Here is a 24,928-nt window from a genome sequence, read left to right as displayed (position 1 = left end):
GTATGCATCTCAAAAAGGACTTTTTAATATGCCACAGTGTCAGTATTATATTGAATGCAAATAGAATTCGTTGTTTAGTATTATCTGGTAATGCGTCTGTTGTCAGAACTCTCTGATGCCCTAGACTGGAAGTGTGGTCCAGTCGAACACGTGGTTCGATTCGTGCTCAGTTCTCTTCTCTCTTTCCCCAGGAGTTGGGGCTTGCACGTGTACATCATGGGCAGTGTGTGTACTCTCTAGTCCCCACATCAGGAGGCTCGTAATGGCTGCTTTGCTCAGTTGTACTGAAGCTGTGAGTGATTCCTGGGTTCGGCGATGACAGCTTGATCCCTTCTTTGCGGATTTTTCAATTGACCTTTTCTCTTATGGGTTTCCCATCCATTTGCTCTTCATTAAGTGAACCATTAGGGATTGCAAAATGGTGATTTTCTGATTCTGTCATTTCTTTTGCACTTTTTGGCTGGGATTTTTTATATTGACAATTTTTCCTTATTCACTAGGTATGTTTTATTAGCCTGAAATACAGTTCATACCGTACAGGCAGGATAAATGCTTCATTGATTTCCCGTTAATTCTCTGTTCTCAGTGATGATTGGTGCCCTGGCATTCTCCAGCGATATCTGTTGTTTTATATTCTTTTTCATATAATCAATATGTTTAAGTCAATTGAATTATTATTCTAAAGCTAGAAGTAGCATGACTTTTAGTGGCTGTATAGTTAGCCATCATGTATATAAAGGCATTTTTAAAATTTTTAACCCATGTCTTTATTGTTGGACATTTTAGTTTCTTTCTCTTTTTTCTACTGTTAACAGTCTGTTTATTATAGTACCAGGACCTGTGCTGAGCGCTTTCCACACAGTGTCTCATTTAATCTCCACAATAACCCTGTGATGCATCATTCTTTGAATATACCTCTGAGTGTTTACCTAGAATAGACTTCCAAAGCTGAATTTTTGGGTCAAGAGGTGGACATTTTAAGACCATGGACACATATTGCCAACCTGCCCCTGAAGCTTCCTGGTCCATGCTGGTGTCTGCTTCCGGGCGTCGGGCCACCTTGAGTCCAGCTGAGGGGTAGTGGAGGAAAAACACTGGTAAGCTCACGGCCGGTTCAGTGGTCCTTGGAATTCTCATCTTCTCCCCACCCTGCCACTGCTCTGATGCGTTCTTTGCGGCTCCCTTAGCAGCCTTGCGCATTTTGTCTCCGTGTGGTGTCACTTCTGCCAGGGTCTGTTGATGAGTCACGAAAGCCTGCCCAGTTTCCTGGGGAGGAGTGTGTATACACTGGGTGAGACTGTAGGAGAGAATATGGGACAAGTTGAGAGAAGAAGCCGCAGGGTGAGCGAGGAGCACTCGCACATTGATGTGTTGAGTAGGGAAGCCGGAGAGGGGCCTCAGAGACAATGGCCAGGGAGCTAGAGAAAATAGAGGGAGGCGTCCTGAAGATGAGAGGACAGTGTTTTAAGGAGTAAGAGTGGGTCAACAGTAAAAATTTTCCGAGGGATTGAGAAATTGAGTAAGATGAAGACAAATGTTAGTGTACTGTGTTGGCTGCCGGTTTCTGTCGCATTGTGGGGACGAAGTCAGATGTGACTTCCAAAATAGACGTTTCAGGTTGGATGGCTGAGCCAGGAGTGAGGGGGTGGACGGAGCCAGTGTAGGTAATTCTGGCTCATAGTTTTGATGTGGAAGAAAACTGAGAAGTGGGACCGTAGCTGGGGGTGAGGAGTGATGTGGGCTCAAGGGAGATTTTTTTTAATGAGGCATGTTTTGTGTGATTCTGGAAATGTCCAGTAAAGAAGGAAATGTTCATGATTTGGGAGAGAGAAGGAACAGTTAAGAAGTGAAGTCCCGCGTGTGCCACAAGGAATTCAGTGCAGACACACGGGGAAGAGCTCGCTGTCGTCTGGAGCAGGGCCTGTGTCCACCGTGAGGAGAGAGGCAGAGAGGGTGAAGGCGTGAGTGTTTGCGTATTTGCAGTTTGTCCCAGATGCTTCCATTTTCTCAATAAATCGTTTGAGAAGATCATCCTCTCGTCATTGGAAAGAGTGGGTTAAGGGGGGAGAAACTGCATGAAGTTGTGTTGGAGACTGGAAGCTTAGCAGAGAATGTGGGGCAGAAGTGGGCCTCATTGAGGTTTATGTCTTGATCTTAAAGGGAAAACAGGCCACACGTGGGTCTTTCTGTCACTGTGTCGAGTTGCTCAGGTGCAGGCAGAGAGAAAGTGGAGGGCTAGGCTTGGACGAGTTAAGGTTTACCAGCCTGAGAGGGTGGAGGGAGAGGGACGAGGAGCTGATGTGCTGTGGGATTTGATTGGAGTCGGGGAGCATGGAATGCAAGCGGGTGAGGAAGGAATGAGGGATCCTGTGACACTGGTAGGAACGACTGATTCAAGGGCCATGTGGAGGATGGAGCTTTAGAGGGGCTTCTGGAATAAGAAGCTGAAACCATAGAAGATAGTGGCCAGGGATTTGATGTTTCTTCTGGACATTTGTACATATATTGATTCCTTTATGATCAAAAGTTAATTGATCACCTACTGTGTGCCAGGGCCATCTCAAGGTCGTGGGTAAAAGGTGGTGACCGAAAAGCAGAATCTGCTAAAATGGGGTCTATTCCATGGGGGGGAGACACACCACAGACTCACATGAATCCCAGGGCTGAACTCTCTGAAGCGTAGAGGGGAACGATGGGAAAAGTGACAGGTGTGCTGTGTTAGAAAGGTGGTCAGGAGATGCTCTTGGTAGAAGTGACAACTGAGCAGAGACATAAATGAAATGAGAGGGAGAGTTGTTCAGTCCCTGGAGAAGAGCATTCTCGTCGGAGGCAGCAAGGGTAGAGAGCTCAGTGTTCAAGGAGGAGAAACCAGCAGGCAGGAGCAAAGGGAAGGAGGGACCGGGCAGCCAGCGGAGCATTGGCGTCAGCTGTGACGTTGGGCTTGTGGGGGGGTGCAGGTCTTGATAATGACATGGGAGTGGGTCATCAGCGGGGGTGGAGGAAACACTGGCTGGAGGCACGGACTCAAGGTCTGGGATGAGTTATCTCCCTGAATGTCGGTGACAGTGGTGACAGGAGTATGGGTGGAAGACAGGGCAGTTGAGTCAGGAGGGGAAGCATTTAGTGAATGGGGGAGGGGATGACAAGAGGTGAGTGGATGGCGGAAAGGAGAGGGGTGGCAGGTGGTCTAGCCAGTGGCAGGAGTTTCAAGGGAGCTGATGGTTTTGAAGGAGAACAAGTCATTGGAAAGCACCCGTGGGGAATGAGGACATTGCCCACCTGCTTCCTGTGCCTAAGGTACGTGGGATTTGACACAGCTGTCTCCATCTGACTGGACCGAGAGGAGGACTCAAGGGGAGGCCAGGTTACTGTTAACGCAGGAGGTGAAGTTCCCTTCAGAGGGAGCTTAAGGCGGGGTCTCAGCCATGGTGATTGTGCCACCAGGGGACATTTGACATTGTCTGGAGGCATTTTTGGCTGTTACAGCTGGAGGAGGGTGGATGTGCTGCTGACATCTAGTGAGTAGAGGCCAGTGACGCTGCTAAACATCCTACAGTGCACAGGACAGGCCCTGGAACACAGAATTATCGGGCCTGAGTTGTCAGTGCTGTTGCGGCTGAGAAACCTGGGTGAAGGATGGAGGGGTATTTGCTCATCAGAGAACCGAAGTTCCAGGGGGTTGTGCTCCCCTCTCTCCCACGTTGTTCTGTAGCCCTTTTCTTTTCTTTTTTAAATTCAAGCTGTTTCTTTTTTTATTTGAGGAAGGTTGGCCCTGAGCTAACATCTGTTGCCAGTCTCCCTCTCTTTTTTTCCTCCTCAAAGCTCCAGTACATAGTTATATATCCTAGTCGTAGGTCATTCTAGTTCTTCTATGTGGGACGCCGCCACAGCATGGCTTGGTGAGTGGTGCTAGGTCCATGCCTGGGCTCCGAACTGGTAAACCCCAGGCCGCCGAAGTGGAGTGCATGAACCTAATCACTACAGCACCAGGTTGGCCCCTGTAGCCCTTTTGATAATTTTTGGCTTGACATACACACACATATTTACTCACTCACACACACACACAGCCCTGTCTCCCTTATTTTCGGTCATAAACAGTATCTGTGTTGTAGGAAAGAACTATCAGTCTTCTGGCTGTTTTCACTCATACCGTGAGATGTGTAGAATGAGTACACTGTAATGCTAATTAATCACTTGAGAATAGATGGGTGTGGTTTTCTAGGTGTTTGGTTCCAGTTTGGTGCAGACAAACTTAAGTTCTGCAAGGAAAAAAAATTCCTTTATTTCCCCTCAAAAAATGTCCTGGGAGACTAAAGAATGTCCTCTAGTGACCTAAAGGAATGGAGAAAATAGAGAGGCCTCTTTTGCTCTGCTTTGTCATTCGCGTATCAGAGGTAGATTTTGAAATTAGTTTTGTTTTACAAACAAAAATAGGAAGAGGCATGAAAACTGCATGACTAGTGTCCTGACAGAATTCAGTATTTATTACATTGGAAATTCAGTTTTTGTGGCTGAAATAGAGACCTGGGCCTGGTTTGCACAGCCCCAAACTAAGGATGCTTTTTACATTTTTAAAGTTGTTAAAAACAAAACGAAACCAAGAATGCTCAGTAGAGACCTTTCGTGGCCCCCAGAGCCTAAAATATTTACTGCTTGGCACTTTACAGAAAAAGTTTGCTGACCCCTGCTTTAGGCTGATGTGTCATGTCCAGTTCTGACCGTGGTGTGAATGAGTCTTTGTCACAGAATCAGCAGTGTAGTCCTTCAGAAATCCTAAGAATATTTATTGATGCTTCTTATGTGCAAGTGGCCAGGTTTGCAGGATCTGTGTTGGCTATCAGAGAGTGTGTTTTAGTAAGGGGGGTGGCCAGTAAACATATAATTGCACAAATAATTAAACTAATGAATTACGCTAATGAGCTCTGAAAGGTGCCTGAAGAGTGTGGAGGGGTCACTGGAGGTTAGTCTGGGAAGTGACTGTCATCTAACTTTGAGGAATGAGTCCACTAATTAGAGGGCCAGGAGCAGGGCAAGAACGGAGGGGACAGTGTGGCCCTGGGGGGGGACCCTAGACATTTGCTGTTTCGATTAATGCAGAAACAGGCTAAATGAATGAGAGAGCGAGTGGTGTCAGAAATGGAGTGGGGACTGGACCTGTGGCTCGCAGCTCCGGCTGACCGTAGAACCACGTGAAGACAGTAGCATCCTGACCCCCAGTCCCACTTCCAGTCCTTCTCTGCTCCCGGGGAGTCGAGGTGCAGCTGGGATTGAGAACCATGGACGAGGTGGCCCGGCTCTCTCAGGTCCTCAGCCCGTGTCCTCTTCTCTTCGTGCCTCTCTTCTCTCTTTGTGTCTCTTTTATGGAAATTATAAAACACTGCAGTTGGGACCCACCCTAGAGTTCTGGTTCTGAGTCGCATGGGAAAATTGTCTCTCTCTCTCGTACTTTCCTCGTCAGGTGACTCACTTTGATGGCCAGCTCTCTTCCCTTCTCACGCTTGGTGCCTTTGCCTACCTCCCTGTCTCCTCATTCCGCGGCCCTCCCTATCACCATGCCGGAGACCGTCAATGTCCTGGACATGTCCTAGCGCAGTCGGTGGCCACTCACCGCTTCCTCAGCGATGTATCAGCAGGGTGAACAAGGAGAGGAAGGAAGGTTGCCAATGAAATCCAAGAGGCTGGGGTGCTGCTTCAGATGGGAGATGTGTGGCCCATAACGGGGCACATCCTCTTTGAGGGCAGGAGGTATTTTGGGGGATGGAGAGCCGGCCAGAGCTGCCCTGTCCCAAGTGGGGTCCCAGGCCTCAGTTTTCCGAGTTTGAGAGGCTGCTTTCTGCGCCCGGCAGTAGCCTTGGCAACGGTGTTGCTCACCGGCTGTGTTCACCTGGCCTGTCTCTGGAGAGTTCTGAGCCAGGTGATCTGTGAGCACTCCCTCTAACGACCTGTCTCCTCTGCAGGGCGAACTCTGTTGGAGAAGCTGTTCAGCCAGCAGGAGAACGGGCCCCCAGAAGAAGCGGAGAAGTTTTGCTCCCGGATCATCGCTATGGGCCTTCTGCTGCCTTTCAGCGACTGCTTCAGGGAGCCGTGTCGTCAGAACGCCCCGTCGAGTTCCGCTCCGTTTGATGTAAGTAGGAGGGTTCACTCCCGTCTGTCAGGCAGAGTGCGGTTGAAATGGCAGCTGTGCTGTGCGCCTGCCCAGTCACCCTGCAATTTAAAACCCAGCACGTGATGCAGGCTGTCGCCCCCAGCCGCTCGGTTGTCTGTTTCTACACTTTCCTTTTGGACTGGGGTATTCTTAAGTCTATTTGCCAAACCTCCTATTCCGAACAGATGGCCGCTCTGGACAGTCTCCAGCCTGCTTTAATCAGTGATGACTGTAAAATGGCTCGAGTCAGTGTTTCTGACCTTGCTGGTCATAGACGTTCCTGCAGAAGCTGATCCCTAGGGAGTACTTTGTCCCAGTGGGCCGCAGGTTTCCATGGGCCCTAGACGGCTATTTCAGTGCGTTCATAGCTCATCTGTGTGCTGAACGTTGACATGAGGCAGCCTTGTCTGCTTCCTCCCCCAGCTCCCATTCACCCAGAGAGTTAACACTGCGGCACAGTAATTCCAAAGGCATATTCATAATTCATAACGAATATCAGCACAGCTGGATTGTCCTTTTCAAGCCAGAGCATTGCTAATCTTTCTCAGGTATGTGGTCCACGTGTGACATTGGTTGTGATGGGTAGGCATCTAAAACCCAGATATATAAGAATTTTCATGTATGAATTTCTTGTAAGAAAATTGAAGGTCCGGTGGGCTCACCGTGCGCAGCCGGGAATCTGTGAGGCAGAGCAGTGGGTCTCGTCCAGACGGGTTAGTAACGTTTGTTCCATTGCTTCTGACTGCTCCGCCTTATCAATGTTCACGCTATTGATCAAGGTTGGAAATAATGAGTTCTGAAAGATGATGAAAATGAGCCCCGGCTGGGATGATAGTCAATAATAAAATGTCTTATTCACCTGTTTTTCTTCTCTTCTTTACCCATTGTGACCTTTCGTCTTCCTTGACCTCCCTTGAGTATTAGGAAAATAAGTTGCATGAAATATCGTGAGATCTTCCTGGTTCTTCCCACCTGAAAGTCGATTCCCTGCATGTGCTGTGACTTGCAATACTTCCTTCTTAAGATCTAGTTATTTTTTTTTTTTTTTTTTTTTTTTTTTTTTTTTTTTAAAGATTTTATTTTTTCCTTTTTATCCCCAAAGCCCCCCGGTACATAGTTGTGTATTCTTCGTTGTGGGTTCTTCTAGTTGTGGCATGTGGGACGCTGCCTCAGCGTGGTCTGATGAGCAGTGCCATGTCCGCGCCCAGGATTCGAACTAACGAAACACTGGGCCGCCTGCAGCGGAGCGCGCGAACTTAACCACTCGGCCACGGGGCCAGCCCCGTTATTTGTTTATTTTTTGATGACATAACAGCCAATCACTGCCTGGGAGATCTTTTTCTTCTCTGGGAAGAATTGGATAATTTAAATTTTTTCCTCCCTTCTCCTTTGTCCTTTGCAAGAGGTGTGTGTTATTATAGAGACAGAACCTGGAGGGCCGTGGTGGGCCAAAAGTGTTGGAGAAGATAGATCAGTTGGCACGTTGGGATTAAAGTATGTATGGTAGAAATGAAGGCAGGCACAAGCCATGTCTAATGGTTGCTTTTTGATTAAACTATTCCCAGATCGACTGCATTTCCTCCCTTAAAGCTCAGCGGTAAAGTCTTCTCACTCAGTAAATGCGGAATTGGAATAAACTGCAAAGAGGAGGTAATCCTGTTGTTTTCATCACTGACCTGGCTGCTTCTCATCCCCCTCACTCCACCCTCCCAGCCTCAGCCCTCCAGAGGGCCGCTGGGTGTGGCCGAGAGAGTGGAAAGCAGCAACAAATAAATAAGATCCCATGACAGTGTCTGAAGTAGAGCCTCAGGATGGGGCCTCTCTTCCCCCAACTTTCTGTGGTTGCCCTTTCTTCTTCCTGTGTTCCTTGGCTCTGTAGTCCTCTCTGCTTCTCCTGCCTAACTGGACGCAAAAGAAACAGGAACCTCCGTCCTCTAGTAAGAAGCGTCGGCCTGTCCTTCAGCAGCAGCTCAGGAGGGAGCGTGTGTTCACTGTGTGCCTCTCGAGGGGCGTCTTCAAACCCCAGAGGAGGTAACGGTACAGGCGTCGTGTAGGTGAGGGTCTAGTGGGGGGGTGGGGAGGAATCCTCTTAGCTGTGGGGAGAGAAGTTTCCCCTAATTAGTCTCTGCTGATTCCAGAAATCCCGCTGTGGGGAGGATTTCTAACCCACAGTTCTCTTGAGGATGGTTGCCTTGAGCACAGAACGCCCTGCGGGATGGGCTCCTGACTGGGCCCTTCCCTGGAGTCCCGCCCTCCCCTCTCATCTCACACGCGGAATTGGAGCCACAGAAGTTTGATCTGGGGTCTGACTGATGCAGTTGATGGATTCGCCTACTTCAGTCCACCCTTTTGACTTAGGCCCGTGTTATTTATGTATTTTTAGGGCGTAGCATTTTGCTTTAGAAATGCTATTCTATAGCATTTTCTAAATATGAAAGAACTTCACATTTTCTCTCACATGTTAACTTAAAATTTCAAGAACACTAAAAGGCAGAGAGCTTTGAGTGATCGTGTTAATTCATTCACAAGTGTTTACCAAATACTTTCTGCCTGCCAGGCAGTGTTTTAGGCTCCAGAGATGTGTAAGTGAGCAAGAGAAATAAGATTCCTGTTCTTCTGAGATTTGTATCCTCTTCACGGTGGAGACAGACAGATGAAACAACAACAACAACATATAAAAGCATAGATAATGAATGTATATCAGATTCTAATAAGGGCCACGAAGGAAAGAAACCCGAGTAATATGAAGGAGTGAATGGGGCTGGGGAGGGGCGAATGTGGAGGGAAGCCTCACTAAGGAGCCGTGAGGTGAGGCTGGAGGGAAGGCCATTCCAGGAAGCTCAAGTGGCAAGTGCAAAGGGCCTGGGGAGAGCACACGCATGAGCTAACAAGGCACAGCCTGAGGGCCCGTGTAGCTGAAGTTTCCTGAGATGAGGACAGAAAACAGAAAGGGCTCAGGAACCAGAACCTTCAAGGTCTTGAAAGCTCTGGAAGGAAAATGGATGTTTTGTTTGTGATTTGTGAGGTGGGAGCTTATGGCTGGGTCTGCGCAGGGGAAGACCATCTTTGTCCTGTGCTTCGCCTGGATCACCCGGCCTGGTCTTTGGGTAATAGAGTGAGTGCAGGGGCAGAAGCAGAGGTGGGAACACCAGGGGGTGTTGCGTAGTTGAGTGAGAGATGGTGGAGGGCGCTGGGGAGAGGATGGTGGTGAGGGCAGTGGAGGCGAGTCAGTGGGTGTGGGATGGACTCAGCAGGCAGAGCGGCTGGGACTTTTGGCGGCTTCGACGAGGACAGTGGGAAAGGGAAATCAAAGGTGACTTCCCGGTCCTTGGGTTTTTGTAGCTGGGTGGTGGTTGTGCCGTTTACTGAGATGGAGAAGACAGATCAGTTTTAGGAGGAAAATGCTGTGAGGACAGAACTGGTGCTCATGATACACTTTCCTTGAATAAAATTCTCTTTATTGAGAAAACTAATACGTAGCATATTACCTGACAAACATTAGCTTTGATTTTTGCTGCGTGGAATGTTATTGACTTTATTAGCTAATCAAAATTAGGGCCAAGATACTCAAAATTATTTCAACCACCACAAGGGGAGACGGCCTTCTTTGTAGTCAAGTTTTCATAAAACAGAGAGAAAGAATGAGCTCCTGGGGCCGACCCAGTGGCGTAGTGGTTAAGTTTGTGCACTCGACTCTGGTGGCCTGGGGTTCTCGGGTTCAGATCCAGGGCGCAGACCTACACACCACTCACCAAGCCATGCTATGGTGACATCCCACATACAAAATAGAGGAAGACTGGCACAGATATTAGCTCAGCAACAGTCTTCCTCAAGCAAAAAGAGGAGGATTGGCAACAGTTGTTAGCTCAGGGCCAATCTTCCTCATTAAAAAAAAAAGAAAAAAAGAATGAGCTCCTGTAAGGGCCTAAGAACATTGTCCAGTATCTTTTTCCTTTTCTGTTACTGATCTGGGACCTGGAAACTATCAGCTGACTTCTTATTCTCTGATAGTATCCTCGCCTTTGCCTTTTGCCTTTTGTTTGTTTCTGTCTTGTATCTCAGATAGAATTCTCAGCTGGAGCAGCTCTGAGGCCAGCAGGAGAAACCCGTGGAGAACTCTGCTGGCCGCCTGCTAGATTGTACTGCTGGGGTGTAGCTCACGGTGTTTTCTGGTGCTCTGAGGAAAACTTTTTCTTGAACCTGTTTTAGTCGTTCTCTCAAGTGTGAGGAAAAATATCTCCCCTGAATTGTTTGCCATGGTTTCCAACTCCTTAGAAATAGTAAAACCTTCATTTAGAACCACCATATGATTTGAAGCTTCGGGCCACTGCCCTGCCGCCAGTGGACAAGGCAGTGCCTGTCCTCAGCCTGTTGGTGGCTACAGGCCTGGGCCCATTGCCTGTTAGGTGTGGCTGGAGGTCATTTTGCAAGAACAAGTCCAGTATGTGGTCCCTTAAGATTCCTTTTCCTTCGAATGCCTTTATTGACATGGAGATCCCTTTTTCTGGGTCATGTGCATCCGCAGCTGTTTTCCAGCAAGCCGCAGTTATCTTACATAATTGTTGACTGTCCGTTAACTAGCTCTTCTAGGATTTCTTCAATCATAACTTTCTGTCAGATATCACATTCTTTTTACATCACAAAAAATAAGCGGGTTTACTTGGCTCAAGGATTTTGGCAGGAGTATGTGGTTACACCTACTTAATCCTTTAGAACTGATCATAAATGTCTGTCTGCTAGAATATTTTTGGATGCATGTTTTTGGATGCTGATCTTTTTGAGTTTGGCGGATCAGCTGATTTTGCTAAATATGTAGCGATCCCCGTTCTTCCCAGAGGGGCAGGAGCTCCTTGGTGTGTATGTAAGTGGACATGGGTTTGGATGAGTGTGTTAGTGAGGCTAGAATTAAAGAGAAGGAAGACGTGAACATTGAGGCCGAAAAGGAATAAAAGAAACATGATCTTGAACTTGTTGAAAGATAAGTCATTGATCAAACCAACAGCAGCCACTATCAGAAAACTAGTGAAATGTACTCTAGTCACCAGTAGCCAGAATGAAGAGGTGAGCCAACAGATAGAAATGAGTATTTGAATTGGAATTTGTTTTTGTTTTCAGAGCCAGAAGAATACTAGATGCTATTTAGTCAAACCCACACAAATCTCTTTCAGAAGCAGTAAAAACCTCAATGCATCTTTCAGTTCTAAGAGTATATACGTATATATTTTTTGCTGTATTTTTATTTTTGAAACAGTGTGTACAATATTACCTCAAAGTTTTTATTTTGAATGTGGTATTAAAATTATACTTAATTTTCCGACCAGCTTTTAAAATCTTTGTAGCTGAATTTTTCTTGTCTTTGCAGACTCTGCTCTAATCTCTACATAGAAGTCAGTAGTAAAATAGGAGATTTTATTTCCAAAATTCATTTTGTAGCCATATTTTACATGTATTCGATTAGCCAGGTAATTGTTGTGTAAATCCATGATAAGGAGGATAACAAAAATAGATTGAAAGTGTAATCCTTTCCCTCAGTTTTACTCATTTACTTTTTTTTTTTAATTTTGAGAACTTAAAAAAAGTTGTAAGGTACCACCTTCCCCTGGTTAAAGCACAGCGAGGCTGCAGAGAGGAGAGAGGTCCTGCCCTCACCTCAGCCTTCCCACTTGCAGTCCTCCCCCAGCCTGGAACTCCCTACTCTGATGGAGCTGGTATTTTAGGTTTGGTTGATGTCATTATCAACACTGCTGTCACCTTCTGCCTGTCATAGATGAAGATTCAGATAAATACTCCCCCCCACTCCCTGCATCCTTCCAGTATAGTTAATATTGCTATTCTATTTTCTCTTTAATAATTCTTCTTTAAATCTTCAGATTTGTTGTTGTTGTTCTATCAACCTCAGAAAATATCCCCTGCCTCCCCGCCGCCTCCTACGAGTAGGCTGTGTGAGCCTCTGCCTTCCCTCCTCCTAGTCGGAGCCCCACGTGCCTCCCAGCTTCTGCCAGGAGCACTATATATCCTTAGGGTGTATTTTTAAAGTTAATGTTTTATCCTAAAAATAGAAGAAACATGGACACTGTAAATATCACCCTGCAGAGGCAGGAGTGTGCTCTCGTTTCATTTCCTTCTCAATATCCCAATAGCCCAGCCCCCAGGCCACTCAGCAAGGATGTTCCTGGGGTCTGGCTCTAATGGGTTCTCTTATTTTAATCAACAGTCACTTGCTTGAAAGTACCCCATGTTTCGTTTATTTGAAAATTGCTCTGTGGTTTCTCATGCAGGGATCCCCATCCAGCACAACAACACTTTGATTGCCTCTTCTTTTCTTTTCTTTTGGGAAAAAAAACATGTACCTTTCTTTCCTTTTTTTTTTTTTCTCCTTTTCTCTGTAGTCTCAATAGCTTTGAGTTTGTCCGTCATTCTTACCAGTTAATGGCATTCCTTCAGTTCTTTTTAAGATGACTGCTATGGTCTTAATGTCTGTGTCCCCCAGATTTCACAGGTTGGACTCCTTACTCCCAGTGTAACGGTATGAGGAGGTGGGGCCTTTAGGAGGAGGTTGGGTCAGGAGGGTGGAGCCCTCATCAATGGGAATCAGTGCTCTTACGAAAGATTCCTCACAGCTCCCTGCCCCTTCCTCTTTGGGAGGACAGGGCCAGAACCCGCTGTGAACCAGGAGGAGGGCCCTCACCAGAGAACCAGGCCATCCTGGCCCCTTGACCTTGGACTTCCAGCCTCGAGAAATGTAAGAAATACGTTTCTGTTGTTTACAAGCTCCTCACACTGGTATTTTGTTAGAGCCTCAGGAAAGGACTAAGACACCTTCTGACTTCCTCTTCTGATGGAGGTCAGGTTCTTGATATTAATTATAACTCTCATTTTTTTCAGCTCCTCCCTTTTCTCCTGCCCCACCCGTATTACTAGGTACACAAAAATTAAAAGAGAGCCTCCACTCTCAACTGACTGACATCCCCTTTACAGGAATAAGACATTTAAACAAATTTTTGGAGTTTAGTGGTTGAAGTGGGCTCTGTACTCCTAGATTTCCATGTACTGTGCAAACTTAGGTAAATGGCTTAATTTCTCAAAGGTTTTTCCTCCTTCTGTAAAATGAGGGATAATATAGTAGTTTCTGAGTAGGAAGAAAGCATGAATACAAGTAAAGAGTTTTGCACAGTATGGGGCATACAGTAAGTGTCAGTGTATGTGAACTCTCGCTACAGATCATAATCATGTTTGGAGTTCCAGTGGGGATACGTACAGTGCGGGAGGCAGGGAGGAAGGACTATCCGAGTCTCCTTGGTAGCTCAGGAGGTAGTAGTCAGAGCAAGACTTGGGGACGACTTAGAGTTTGCTGCAGGGTCAGCTGTAAAAGGCGGAGTTCATACACTAGGTGTGAAGATGCGTGTGAGCATAGTTGATGGGTGCTTCTGGAGTGTAAATTGGGAGAATGTTAATTGGGAGACATGTAAACAGGACATTTATACTTTTAAATAATTTTGAGTAGTGAAGCCATAAACAGATTGGCATTTATGAAATGTCACTCACTTGGCAGAGTGGAGAATGGATTGAAGAAATTTAAAATTAGTGTCTGGCAATCAGTAAAATTGCCCAAACTCAGACAGAGGCAGTGGGGCTGGAAAGAGACAGATCTGGGGAATATTAGGATTTAGGATTGATAGGACTTGCATTTGGTTGGACGTGGGGAAGTGAAGGAGTCGATGATTTCCTTGGTTTCTGATTCACGTCTTTGGCTGGCAGGTGATACTCTGCTAAGAGTCAGAATAACAAAGAGGGAACAGGTTTCTGGGAAGGTGATAATTCTCTTTTGGACGTCTAGAATCTGTGATTCCTTGGGACACCAGGGTGGCAATTCCTAGAGGGCAAAGGAACTGAGTTACTAGCATAGATCATAAGTTATATGCTACAAAGGTATGCTAATAAATCCAGTAAATTAAGATAAATTAGGGAGTAGTCAATTGAGATTCAAGTTCTTAAGGACACTGAAGAATAGGGCGTAGTGAGACTGTAGCGGGAATGGACTCACAGAAGGTTGTGTCCGGAGGATATTGGTCTTGAAGATTTCAGAGATGGAGCTGTTCTACTGGAGTGGAATGTCCATTGCTGTTAGACTTGAGAAGCTCAGGGTGTTGGCTGGGACAGGACTATGGAGGACCAGGCATTGAGATGCAGACCCAGGATGAGGTGATAAAGTGTGCTGAGGAGGTCAGTGCCTGCCATGAGGACGGAGAGATGATGACCCTCCTGGAGGATCTGGGCTGCAAAGGGGGAGAGGATTTGCACAGGGCTGGCTTGGCATAGCCTCCAGATGATTATGGAGGGCTGGGTTATGAGGCCGTTATGTCTCATAACATGGAATCAGGAAAATCCCCTTTCGGTTCACTTGTCACTTGCTTGGCTCATGGAATTGGCCTTTTTAATTACCTCTTGGGTCTGCCCATTTCTGGTCATCTGTCCAGTCTCCTTACTCTAGCCCTGTGGTTCTCAGTTCAGGGCCATGTTCCCCTCCAAGGTGTATTTGGCAATGTCTGAAGACGTTTTTGGTTGTCACAGTGTGGGGAGGGGTGCAGCTGGCGTCTAGTAGGCAGAGGCCAGGGATGCTGCCAAGCCTTCTACAAGACATCCCTTCTCTCCCCCAACCAAGAATTATCCAGTAGAAAATGTCAATCGTTGAGCACCCCCGTAATGTACATCCCGCGTAAAGCCCGTAGTGGTTTTTCTGTTAGAATGAAGTACAAATTCCTTCTTGCTGCATGATCTTTCCTCTGCAACTCTTCATGCTTCTCCAGCTCGTGACCCACTTCCCTTTCCGTTGCTCCAGACTCTCTCGCTCACCGAGCTGAAGTGCTGTCGGTTTTCCCAACCGTCCATACTTTCTCTCCCTTCTGGGGCTCTGTGAGCACTACTGCTTGTTACTTCCCGGTTAAGTTTGTCAGCCTAAATAAAGAAGTAAATGGAGGCAAGCTTGAATGACCAGAAATTGAGTTTATTCGGGAACAGCAAAGGGATTAGAATTTGGGAAACACCTGCCGTCCAAGCTACAGGTGGCTCCGAGGAGGTTTGGGGCAGGCTGTGTTGATGGCACGGAGTGCCTCCTGTCCAAGCAGTAAGTTCGCTGGGTTGAGGATGGGGAAGATTCTTGGCGGATGTTCTTTGGTCGGAAGAGAAGCCTGGGTCTTGAGTAAATCAGGCATTTAGGGGAAATGGGTCTCAGTGCTTAAGCTCCGTTCTTCTGAGAGCACATGTGTGAGGTTCTCCATTTCATAGCCTCAGGTTCCATTGTAGATTGAAATCCTTTCACAAGTTTTACTCTTTTTTGTAAAACACTGTTCAGAGTTAGATGTCGTTCCCTCTCAGACACCTTCTTTAACCATCTTAGACTATGTTTTCTCTCTCAAAGGACCTAACACATGTATCATAATTGGCTGTTTACCCCATAGTGCCCCAGTGCAAATTGAATTGTCTGTGAAGGTGTCCCCATGATCAGTGCAAGGCTGTGTCTTGAGTTTCCCATAGAAACACAGATCTGTGGTAAACACAGGATCAGGTCTCCACAGAGTGGTTGAGAGTGGACTCAGAGCCCTGGTCCTAGACCATGCATTCCAGTCCCATCTCCTCCACTTACTCCAGGTCAGGACATTTACCCAAGGCCACAGGTTAAAATTGACTTGTTTAGTAAGAGTGCCTGCCTCTGGGGTTATCTTGAAGATTAAATGAGATTAACTGATAAAGCCTTTAACACAATGCGTGGCACATAGTGCCCAGTAAATGTTAGGAATTACTCTTTTTAATGATTTTCTTTCAAGTTCCTATCGCAGAACCTGGCATAGCCATTTAATAAATGTGCCTTGATTGCACGAAGAAGAGAACTGTAAGAAAAGCCATGGAGAGCGAGCAGAGGAAGAACTGGAGAGTCTGTTCGGTGAATTGTCTCCTATGATCGAGAGTTGCCTACACTTAGTACTCTTGTAAACACTTGGAGGGAGGGAAGGTGGAGGGTGGGGTGGAGGGTGCATTGGCTCCGGGGTGCTTGGCTTCGGAGTCAGCTCTGTTCTGGATCTCTGCTTCTGGGCTGATTGCCATTCTTCTTTCTTAATCCGTTTGCTGCTCTTGGTTTCACTGCTGTAATTACCACATTCTTCCCTAAACCCTCCCTCCTTACATCTTTCTGGGTGGAACAGAGTGGAAATGGAGAGTAGGAAAGTTCCGGTTGAGGTACCTGCGGACGGTGGGGGTGGCCCCATCAGGCCCCCTCGGTGGTGTGGTCGTGACTGCTCACAGTGCCTGCTCGCTTTCCCTGCTTCTGTCTGAGAAGCTTGCACTCAAGTATTGGCACATCGCATACTCGCTTGTGGCTTTAGCTCCCTTTGCGTTTGTGTGTGACTGTCTGGCGTATATTATAAATCATGTGGTGTGAAGGAATGAAAGTACCACTATCTATAACACTCCCCAAAGAGTGAGGACCTCTACTTCGCTCAGAATCCCCATGACAGAGCAACCAAAGAGGACTGGAGGCCGGTGTGCCGCACAGCGCTGCTCTTCTCTTTCAAAGGGCTCTACCACGTGGAATATTTGATTTTCTTGGTTGGATAATTCTCATGGGATATATTGAAGGGAACAGTCAATAAATATGAATAGGAAGAAATCTGCTTACTATTCTCCAAGGGAATTTTTTCATCCAATTTTATTTTTAGTTATAAAATAGATTTATTTCATAAAGAATGTAATAAGTGGAAATGTATCAAGAAGTTCTGATAATTTCTTTCTTTCTTCCTTTCTTCCTTCCTTCCCTCTCTCCCTCCTTCCTTCCCTCCCTCCTTCCTTCTGATTGGCCCTGAGTTAACATCTGTTGCTAGTCTTCCTTTTTTTTGCTGAGGCAGATTGGCCCTAGACTAACATCTGTGCCAGTCTTCCTCTGTCTTATATGTGGGTTGCTGCCGCAGCATGGCTTCATGAGCGGTGTGTAGGTCCGTACCCAGGATCCGAACCTGTGAACCCCAGGCTGCCGAAACAGAGCGTGAGAACTTAACCACTACGTCACCAGGCTGGCCCCATGACAGTTTCTCTCTCTGAAGGCTGTTCACTTGTATGCTTTTTAAAAAATTGCCTCATATTGGTAACCTTCTTTCCCACAGGGTCAATTGTATGGTGGGTCAAATTACGTCCCTCAGGTGTGTAGTCATATAGTTCAGTGTGAAGTTGAGGCTTTTAACATATATTTTAGAAATTATTTTTCTGGACTCCATCATTTTAAAGAGGATTCTGTCACATTTTTTTCCCCTACAATTTATAGTAATTTGTCCCTGGTTACTGCTCAGTGAATGGTTGTATGACTGAATTCTGTAGTAAGCAATATCCAAGTTTTTATACATATGAGTTTCAGCACATATAATTTGAGATTGTTTTATTTTTCTGAGCTGATATGTGATTTAGTAAATTTCTAATATCTGCTGCTTTTTGTGAATTTTATTTTAGAAGGCAAAACAGGTGACTTTTGCCCCCTTATGCTGAAATCAAGAATATTGTTGCACAGGTAATACTGGTACCTACTGTTATTGCCTCACCACAGAGCTCTGAGCCGAGAGCAAATGCTACCAGCACTTTTGTGATTTTACAGTAATCTCCAAACATAAAGTTAGTTGAAGTTTAGAAAAATCTATTTTTAAAAACACATTAGTGGCAGTCACACTTCTTAAGGCAATGACGTACTTTCTTCTTTGTGACTTGTTTTTCCTCCATTAAGAGGATTATGCCATTTCAGATATCCATTTTGGCTTTCGCCACTGGTACTTTTCATCACCCACTTGGCGGACAGCATTGGGTGACTCAGAATTCGTTTTGAATTTATAAGTTGGACTTTTATTAAGTTGGGTGACTCAGCCCAACTTTTCTGTCATGATCTTCTTCTCCTCCTCATGGCTATGCCTCGAATATTAATTAGTTCTGTGGATGTGACTCGCATTCCTGTGGCCGCCGCCTCTCCTCTCAGAAGCCAGGGGGAGGACAGAGCTGTGGATCGAGGGCAAAGTGAAGGAACCTTGTGCTGACAAACTTCACCCAACCAGGAGCTCCGACGGCTTTTTTTCTCCTAGTTTTTACTGGACTTTGGGAACCTGAAAGAAGACTTATTTCCTTTTTATTATCTTTATTGTCTTGATGAGGGATTGGCACAGTTTTTCCAAGTTGGCCCAATAGAAGATATTTTAGACTTTAGTGAATATTTTACAATCTCTGTCACAACTGCCCAGCTCTGCTGCGGTGGGGCGACCGCAGCCATAGACAACGTGGAATGAATAATTGTCTGTGTTTCCTGACAAAACTTTATTCACCAAAACAGGCAGCTGGTCAGATTTGGCCTGTGGGCTGTAGTTTGGTGACCCCTGGTCTATACTCAGGTAAGACACAAAAAGTGAATTTATTGTGTGAGTTTGACTTTTCTTTCTGTCTCTAACCCTGTGTGGTCACCAGTCCGTCACTCAATATTTATTGAATTTTCCATGGAAAATGCAGATACTCTCCCCATGCTTATGTTGTTGACTGTCGAAGGGGCTGCTGGACGAACAGACGTGGTGGCACAGTATTTAATGGGGGTAACAGAAGAGTTCTGAGTGGTCGTAATGACTGGAGCATGGAGTTACAGCGTGAGGGAGGCAGAGAAAGCATCTTAAGAACAGATGCTAGATGGTACCCAGAGCCATTTATGAAGGCTCTGGAAGGAGGGTTTAGGAACTGGAACTCAATCCTGGGAGCAGCGGGGGCCCCTGGAGAGTTTTAGGCTGAGGAGTGTGCTGTGATCAGATTCATGCTTTAGAGTGAGCATTCTGGGTGTTTGTGGAGTATGGACTGACGGGTGTTCTAGGGGTATGGTTTGGAGGCTGGAAGGTTCTGAGGAGGATGTTGCAATAATCCAGGAGAGGGGAGATAATTGGCTTGAACCATGTAAGTGGTAGGGGGGATGAAAAAGGGGCAATTCTGATGATACTTAGGTTAGTGGGCATCGGAACTACCTGGAGGACTTGTTAAAATAGAAATTGCTGGGTCCACTGCAGAATTTCTCATTCACGAGGTCTGAGGGGGCCCTGCAGCATTGGCATTTCTATCAAGTTGCCTGGTGATGCTGATGCTGCTAGTCCGGGGACCACGCTTTGAGAAGTACTGCTTTAGAAGAGAGAAATGACAAGCCTTGGGATTTGACTGATCACATAAAGGCGAGGGAGAGGCAGAAACTAGGAGGACATCCCAGGTTTCTGGCTTGAGCAACAGACTGTAGAGGGTGTTACTGCTTACTGTGTATGAAACACAGGAGGAGCAGGTTGGGAGGTTTACTGAATTTGAGGATGCCTACTGAAAGATAGGAAAAGTAATTGTTTATTTGTGTTCTAAGGGTCAGGAGAGAGAGAGCCTGGGGGAGGGAGAAGGAAGACTCCTCAGGGTGGAGGTGATGCCTGAAGCCATTATGCATTGAAAAGCGCCTGCAAAGTGAGAGGGAGAGGAGAAGACCCCGCCCTATGCATGAACATTTATGCAGTGGGCAGGGGAAAAAGCTGCAAGGAGACAGACAGGGAGCAGTCAGCAGTCAGAGAGGACGGAGAAAAGAGAGAGATTTTTTTAAAAAAAGACAGATGGAGTATTAAGTGATTTAAAATGTTGCCAAGAGGTCAAGTGAGGTCAAGCCTGAAAAGGAGTCATCGAATTACCAAAAGTTGCTGTTAACCTTGTAGAGAGCATTTTGAGTGGAGCTGCGGGTGCTGTCCGCATTTCCACAGGCTGAGGTTTGAAGGGAGGGTGAGGTGTGGCCAGGGGACGGGAGGTGCGATCCGGGCAGGTGTGTGATGGGCTCCAGAGGGTGTGTTGGGAAAAGAGAACGAGGGTGGTCAGCGAGTGGGAAGGGAGCGTTTACTGAGTGTGTAGATGCTGATGGGAAGGACGCAATAGAGAAGCAAGTGTTGAAGATTAGGGAGAGAAAGGAGTGTTGATAGCACATGGTCCCAAGAAAGCCAGATGGGATGGGAGGGCTAGCCCAGGTTGGGGGATTGGCCTGGGACAGGAATGGGAACACGGCAATGTCACCTTCTGCATTGGGTGAAGAGGGTATCTGAGGCCAGATGTCTAGAAATTGTGTGGAAGATGTTTCTTTTGGGCACCACAAAAACAGGACTGAGAACTGAATAGAATAACGGAGGGATGCCTGTGGGGGCCAGCGGAGGTGGAAGATGCTGGATTAGGGCTGGCTCTGCTCCAGCAGTGGGCATGGCAAAGCACCGCTCTGGTCGCAGGTTGGCTTTTTGCCCAGCTGGATGCATCTGAAGGTTTGTGAGGCTGGGAGTGGAGGATATTGGCGAGGGAGTGATGGAAAGAGTGGGCTACAACATTAGAGGACAGAGGGGCTGGGTGGGAGGAAGTAGGGAAGTCAAGATTCTCAAGGTCTGCAGGATGAGGAGGTTCAGATAGGATGTCTGCATGGATTTGTCGACAGGTGAGGTTTTGCTGATGAATTGGTTGAGGGTGTGGCCAGGTGAGTGGACCGCTGGCTGAGGTAGGGTGAAGGTGAGGTCCAGGTGTGGGGTGATTAAATCACTTGGCAATGGGGTCACTCGACACTATGATGAAGGGTAGACTTTAATTTGGGAATGATTCTACAAGGGGTCCTTTGATGATAAACAGACTGTTTTAGAATGTTAATTCATACATGGAATGACCTACATGCATTTATAGAGTAAAAAGAATATTACATCTGCAATAATGACAAAATACAGGTGGTTCTATTTTCTTTGAGTCCTCCTATCCTGGGAGATAGATTCCTAGTCTTCTTGTGCTTGTGTTCACTTCCCTCTCTCTCTTTCCTCCTCCGAATATGAATTCTTTGCTAATCGTGGGTCCCGTTCCAGCCTGACCAGTCTGCACAGCCTTGTCAGTTCCTTATATTGTGCCTTTATTTTTTTGAAAACTGTCTTCAGTATTTGAAAACACATTATGCTTATTATGTGCCAGACACTGTCCTAAGCACTTTACAAATATTAATTCATTTAATCTTCATAACCCTGATGAGATGGGTTTTCTCCCTGTTTACAGAAGAAGGAACTGAAGCACGGGAAATGATGTTCATTCTCTCTCTGGATTAAAGTTCTCTGATCAGCACAAAACCTTCAGCTGCACTGTTGCAGTTCTGGCCGTCTCTGACTCTGACTGGCCCCTGCACAGATCCGACCAAGGCTCTTGCCTCCTTTGGGTGCATATTCTATGACATGATTGTCCGGGCCTATTGTTTTCATGGGAATGCCTTCTCTTTCTGGGCTTTGTTCTTTGTGATGTTTACAGGATTTTCTGTGTAGAACAGCTGATGTACAACAGCTTCCAGGCTAAATGCTTGGGGAACCGTCTCCCCCACTTGGCAGAAGTTATTGATTTGTGATGTTCCCAGGCTCACGTGATCAAACGTGCTCCTGGGCTATGGAAAGGCTTCTCCTGTTTCAGCTGTTTCAAGCCATGTGTCTGTTGATTTTCTATTTTGCAATGGGACAATAAAATGCCAGAACTGGAGAAGACCTTAACTGTGATCTACTTTAGGCCAATTTTTTTAAATTGACAAATAAGGACACTTAGACTCAGAAAGTGAAGTGACTTATGTGTGGTTGAAATGGTTTTGACAGAGCCAGAATCTTAGTCTCTTGACGCTCAGGTCGGTTTGCTTTTTTTCCCCATGCCACACTGCCTGCGTTAAAGAAGGAAAAACTTGTTCTGCTCGAAACAGATTCTAACTTTCCCCATGTTCTTGGTGGTTAACGGTCCCTGTGCAGTCATTAATTGTAGTAGGTAATGAGTATTTCTTTAACAAACTAATTGTGTAACTTCTGGGTCAAGGGAATGTGTTGTGAAGAATCTTGGACTTTTTTAGAGATCTTTGAAAAAGATGTCAGGGATGCTTGTAAGAAAATACTAGGGATTCAAGGATGGAAGACCGCCTGAGAGTGCAGCTTCGTGTTAGCAGCCTCAGAATCTACATGAGAAAAAGGACCAGGGGATGCACTTTAAATGCCATGGTGATGCTCCACGTGAAAACTGGCATCACCAGTTCATTTGGGAACAGCTGCCTGGGAGGAGGGGCGTTTTGATCAGGGACTGGAGGGCTGGCCCTTGGGTGCGGATCAGAACTGTGTGAAAGATTCCTGACGTCTTTTAAGTTGGGAGAGCCTGGAGTTCAGCCTGTAGGTGGGAAGAAGGTGCCTTGTTGTTGTCTTGTGGTTTTCTAGTGCTCACCTTCTCAAGGTACCAGGTAGGTTGTGTTGAGGTGTCCACTGACCCCGTCAGGGTCATGAAAATAGGGTTTCCTTGAAAAGAAGCATCCAATGCAAAGCCAGAACATAACTGAGATTAGAGACTGGCATTAATGGGACTATTTTGAACCTGAAAATTACCTCATATTGTGGTAAATATTGATTGTATATTGTACCTATATTTACTGAAGGTGGCTGGGCAAGAGGACTTCTGAGCCAGTGGAGAAGAGCCACCAACACTCCTATGGTCACAGTAAGTGTAGAGAAAAGTCTGTCTTTTTAGTATTAGATTAAAAATGCAACCAATATTTACTACCATGTGAGATGGTTTTCAGATTCAAAACAGCTGGCAGCAGAAGCCCAGGCAAGGTCCCAGGCAGGAACCCTGGGTTGTGTACCTTCGGGCACTCATCTTGACACAATACCCTGCAGGGAGGGGGTGCCCAGCAGCCAGGGTCTGAAATCCGGACGGGAAGCGGCAGCAGGTCTTGGAGGCGCCGTCTGTTGGTGTCCCGGTCACGCCCCTCCCTGGGTGTCAGTTGTGAGACTGAAAGACAGTGGTCTGTGTATACTGCTTTTCAAAGTGTCTGAAAAAAGTACGTACTGAGGAGTGTAAGACCTGGTTTGCTATCTAATAGGAAAAGGTTTACTCTCGATATGGGCTGGAAGGACTTGATGTTTAAGAACGTGCTTCTGATTTAGTAGATTCCGTCTGTTATCAGTATCGTGCCATTTCACCTGGTGACTGCCGTGGAGGGAGGGCATCCTATCAAATAGTATCTTGAGGAAGCGGAGTTTCAGGCTCCTTTGGAGACAGGCAGTGAAGACCTGCTGGTGGCCGCTGTCTCCCTCAGTGTCTGCAGGAGAATGGACAGATTAGAGCCCGTGGTGAATGCAGATTAGTGAACCCATCGGGTCTGGTTGGTTCCCCGCATCCAGGTGGCTGGAATAGCGGAGAGGGTCAGAAAATCGGACCTTGTTTCTTTGTGCCGTGATGTTCAGCGCTGTCGATGGTTTGTGGCTTTGAGGATCGTCATAACTAAATTGTTTCTATGCTTGAGTATTTCTCATCTGTTTTTGAAAAAAAATAAATTCCTCAGCCACAGTTTGGAAAACTGGAATTGGTCTTGGGTCCCCATACTCTCGAGGGGAACTTTCTTTTTGAAAATATATTTGTTTTCACAGTGCCTTGCTCAGAGTAGGTCCAATGGATTATCTTTTTACGGCAACATCATTAACAACAAAAACAATGACTAGCAGCCAACATTTAGTTAGTGCTTAGTAAGGGCCACGCACTGTGCTGTTTACATGGATCACTTCAACTGATTAATTTTAAATTAGATTATGTAACGTACTTCCATTTTCTGATGTGGGGACAGATTTTGAGGGGGTAACTTGCCTAGTCACACAGTTTTGTAAGTGGCAGAGATGGAATTCACACCCAAGAGAGCTGACTCTACATCTTGTGCCTTTTCCTCACCCTCCACAGCGAATCTATTCCTAAATCCTATTGATTCAAAGATATATCTAGACACTCTGGCCTTGTTTTCCTTTCCGTTGCCATCACCTTGGTCTCAGGTCTGGACTGATGCTGGGGTCTCCTAGTGAGACTCCGCGCTTCCATCCCTCCCCTGAAGTTCCTTCTCCACGAAAGGGCGAGTGTGGTATGCTTGCTGGCGATGCTTCCGCTTAGGATAACACCAAAGCTCTCACTCAAGGCCTCCACGGCCCTCCCTTAGCTCCCGCCCGGCCAGGTCTGCAGCTTCCTTGAATGCTCCTCTCTCCACGTCTCTCTGCTCCCTGGGGAGCTTTCTAAAATTCCATTTCTTGGGGCTGGCCCTGTGGCCGAGTGGTTAAAGTTCTGCATGCTCTGCTTCGGTGGCCCCAGGTTTGTGGGTTTGGATCTTGGGCGTGGACCCACTCCACTCATCAGCCATGCTGTGGAGGCCTCCCACCTACAAAACAGAGGAAGACTGGCACAGATGTTAGCTCAGGGGCAGTCTTCCTCACCAAAAATTAAAAAAAATAAAATAAAATGCCAGGTCTTGGGCTCCACTTCTGGAAAGTCTGATTGACCAGGTCAGAGGTTCGACTCTGGATATAGGGATTTTGATCAGCCAGGTTTGGGAAAGCCTTGCTCTGAAAATGCGTTCTGTGAATATTAGATGTGGAATCTGCTCTTGGCCTTGTTTCTTAACGCCAAGGAGGTCCTGCCTTCGAGTTCTCAAGCGTTTTAGCTCAGCTACTGAGATGAGAGCTGCTGTGTTAGAATGAAGCTTAATGACGGAACGTTTCCCCGACTGCTCATTAAGGCTTAGGTTCACTTGTGGTGTGTAATCGAGAAACTGCTCAGCTGAGAGAGACTGAGCTGGTCTCCACTCTTCAGTGGAAGTAGTGCCACCTTTGATTTCTTACAGGAACGTTCTCTAATTGTTTCACTGTTCTATTTGAAAAAACGCAAGACGTATAATGCTTATATTCAGACGTGGAA

General features: G+C 46.4%; 1 protein-coding gene across 2 annotated transcripts in view; it reads left to right on the top strand.

Annotated features, from left to right (window-relative positions):
* FMN2 (formin 2) overlaps positions 1-24,928 on the top strand; it is a 342,456-nt gene that overhangs the window by 29,264 nt on the left and 288,264 nt on the right. For both annotated transcript variants that reach the window (XM_070602584.1, XM_070602585.1), the window contains exon 2: positions 5,958-6,124. In XM_070602584.1, coding sequence (XP_070458685.1) covers positions 5,958-6,124 — 167 coding nt within the window. The remainder of the gene's footprint in view (positions 1-5,957; positions 6,125-24,928) is intronic.

This window comes from Equus przewalskii, chromosome 31, assembly GCF_037783145.1.
Source record: "Equus przewalskii isolate Varuska chromosome 31, EquPr2, whole genome shotgun sequence".
NCBI lineage: Eukaryota > Metazoa > Chordata > Mammalia > Perissodactyla > Equidae > Equus > Equus przewalskii.
Note: the sequence above shows the minus strand (reverse complement) of the source record. Positions and strands in the feature narration are given on the sequence as shown.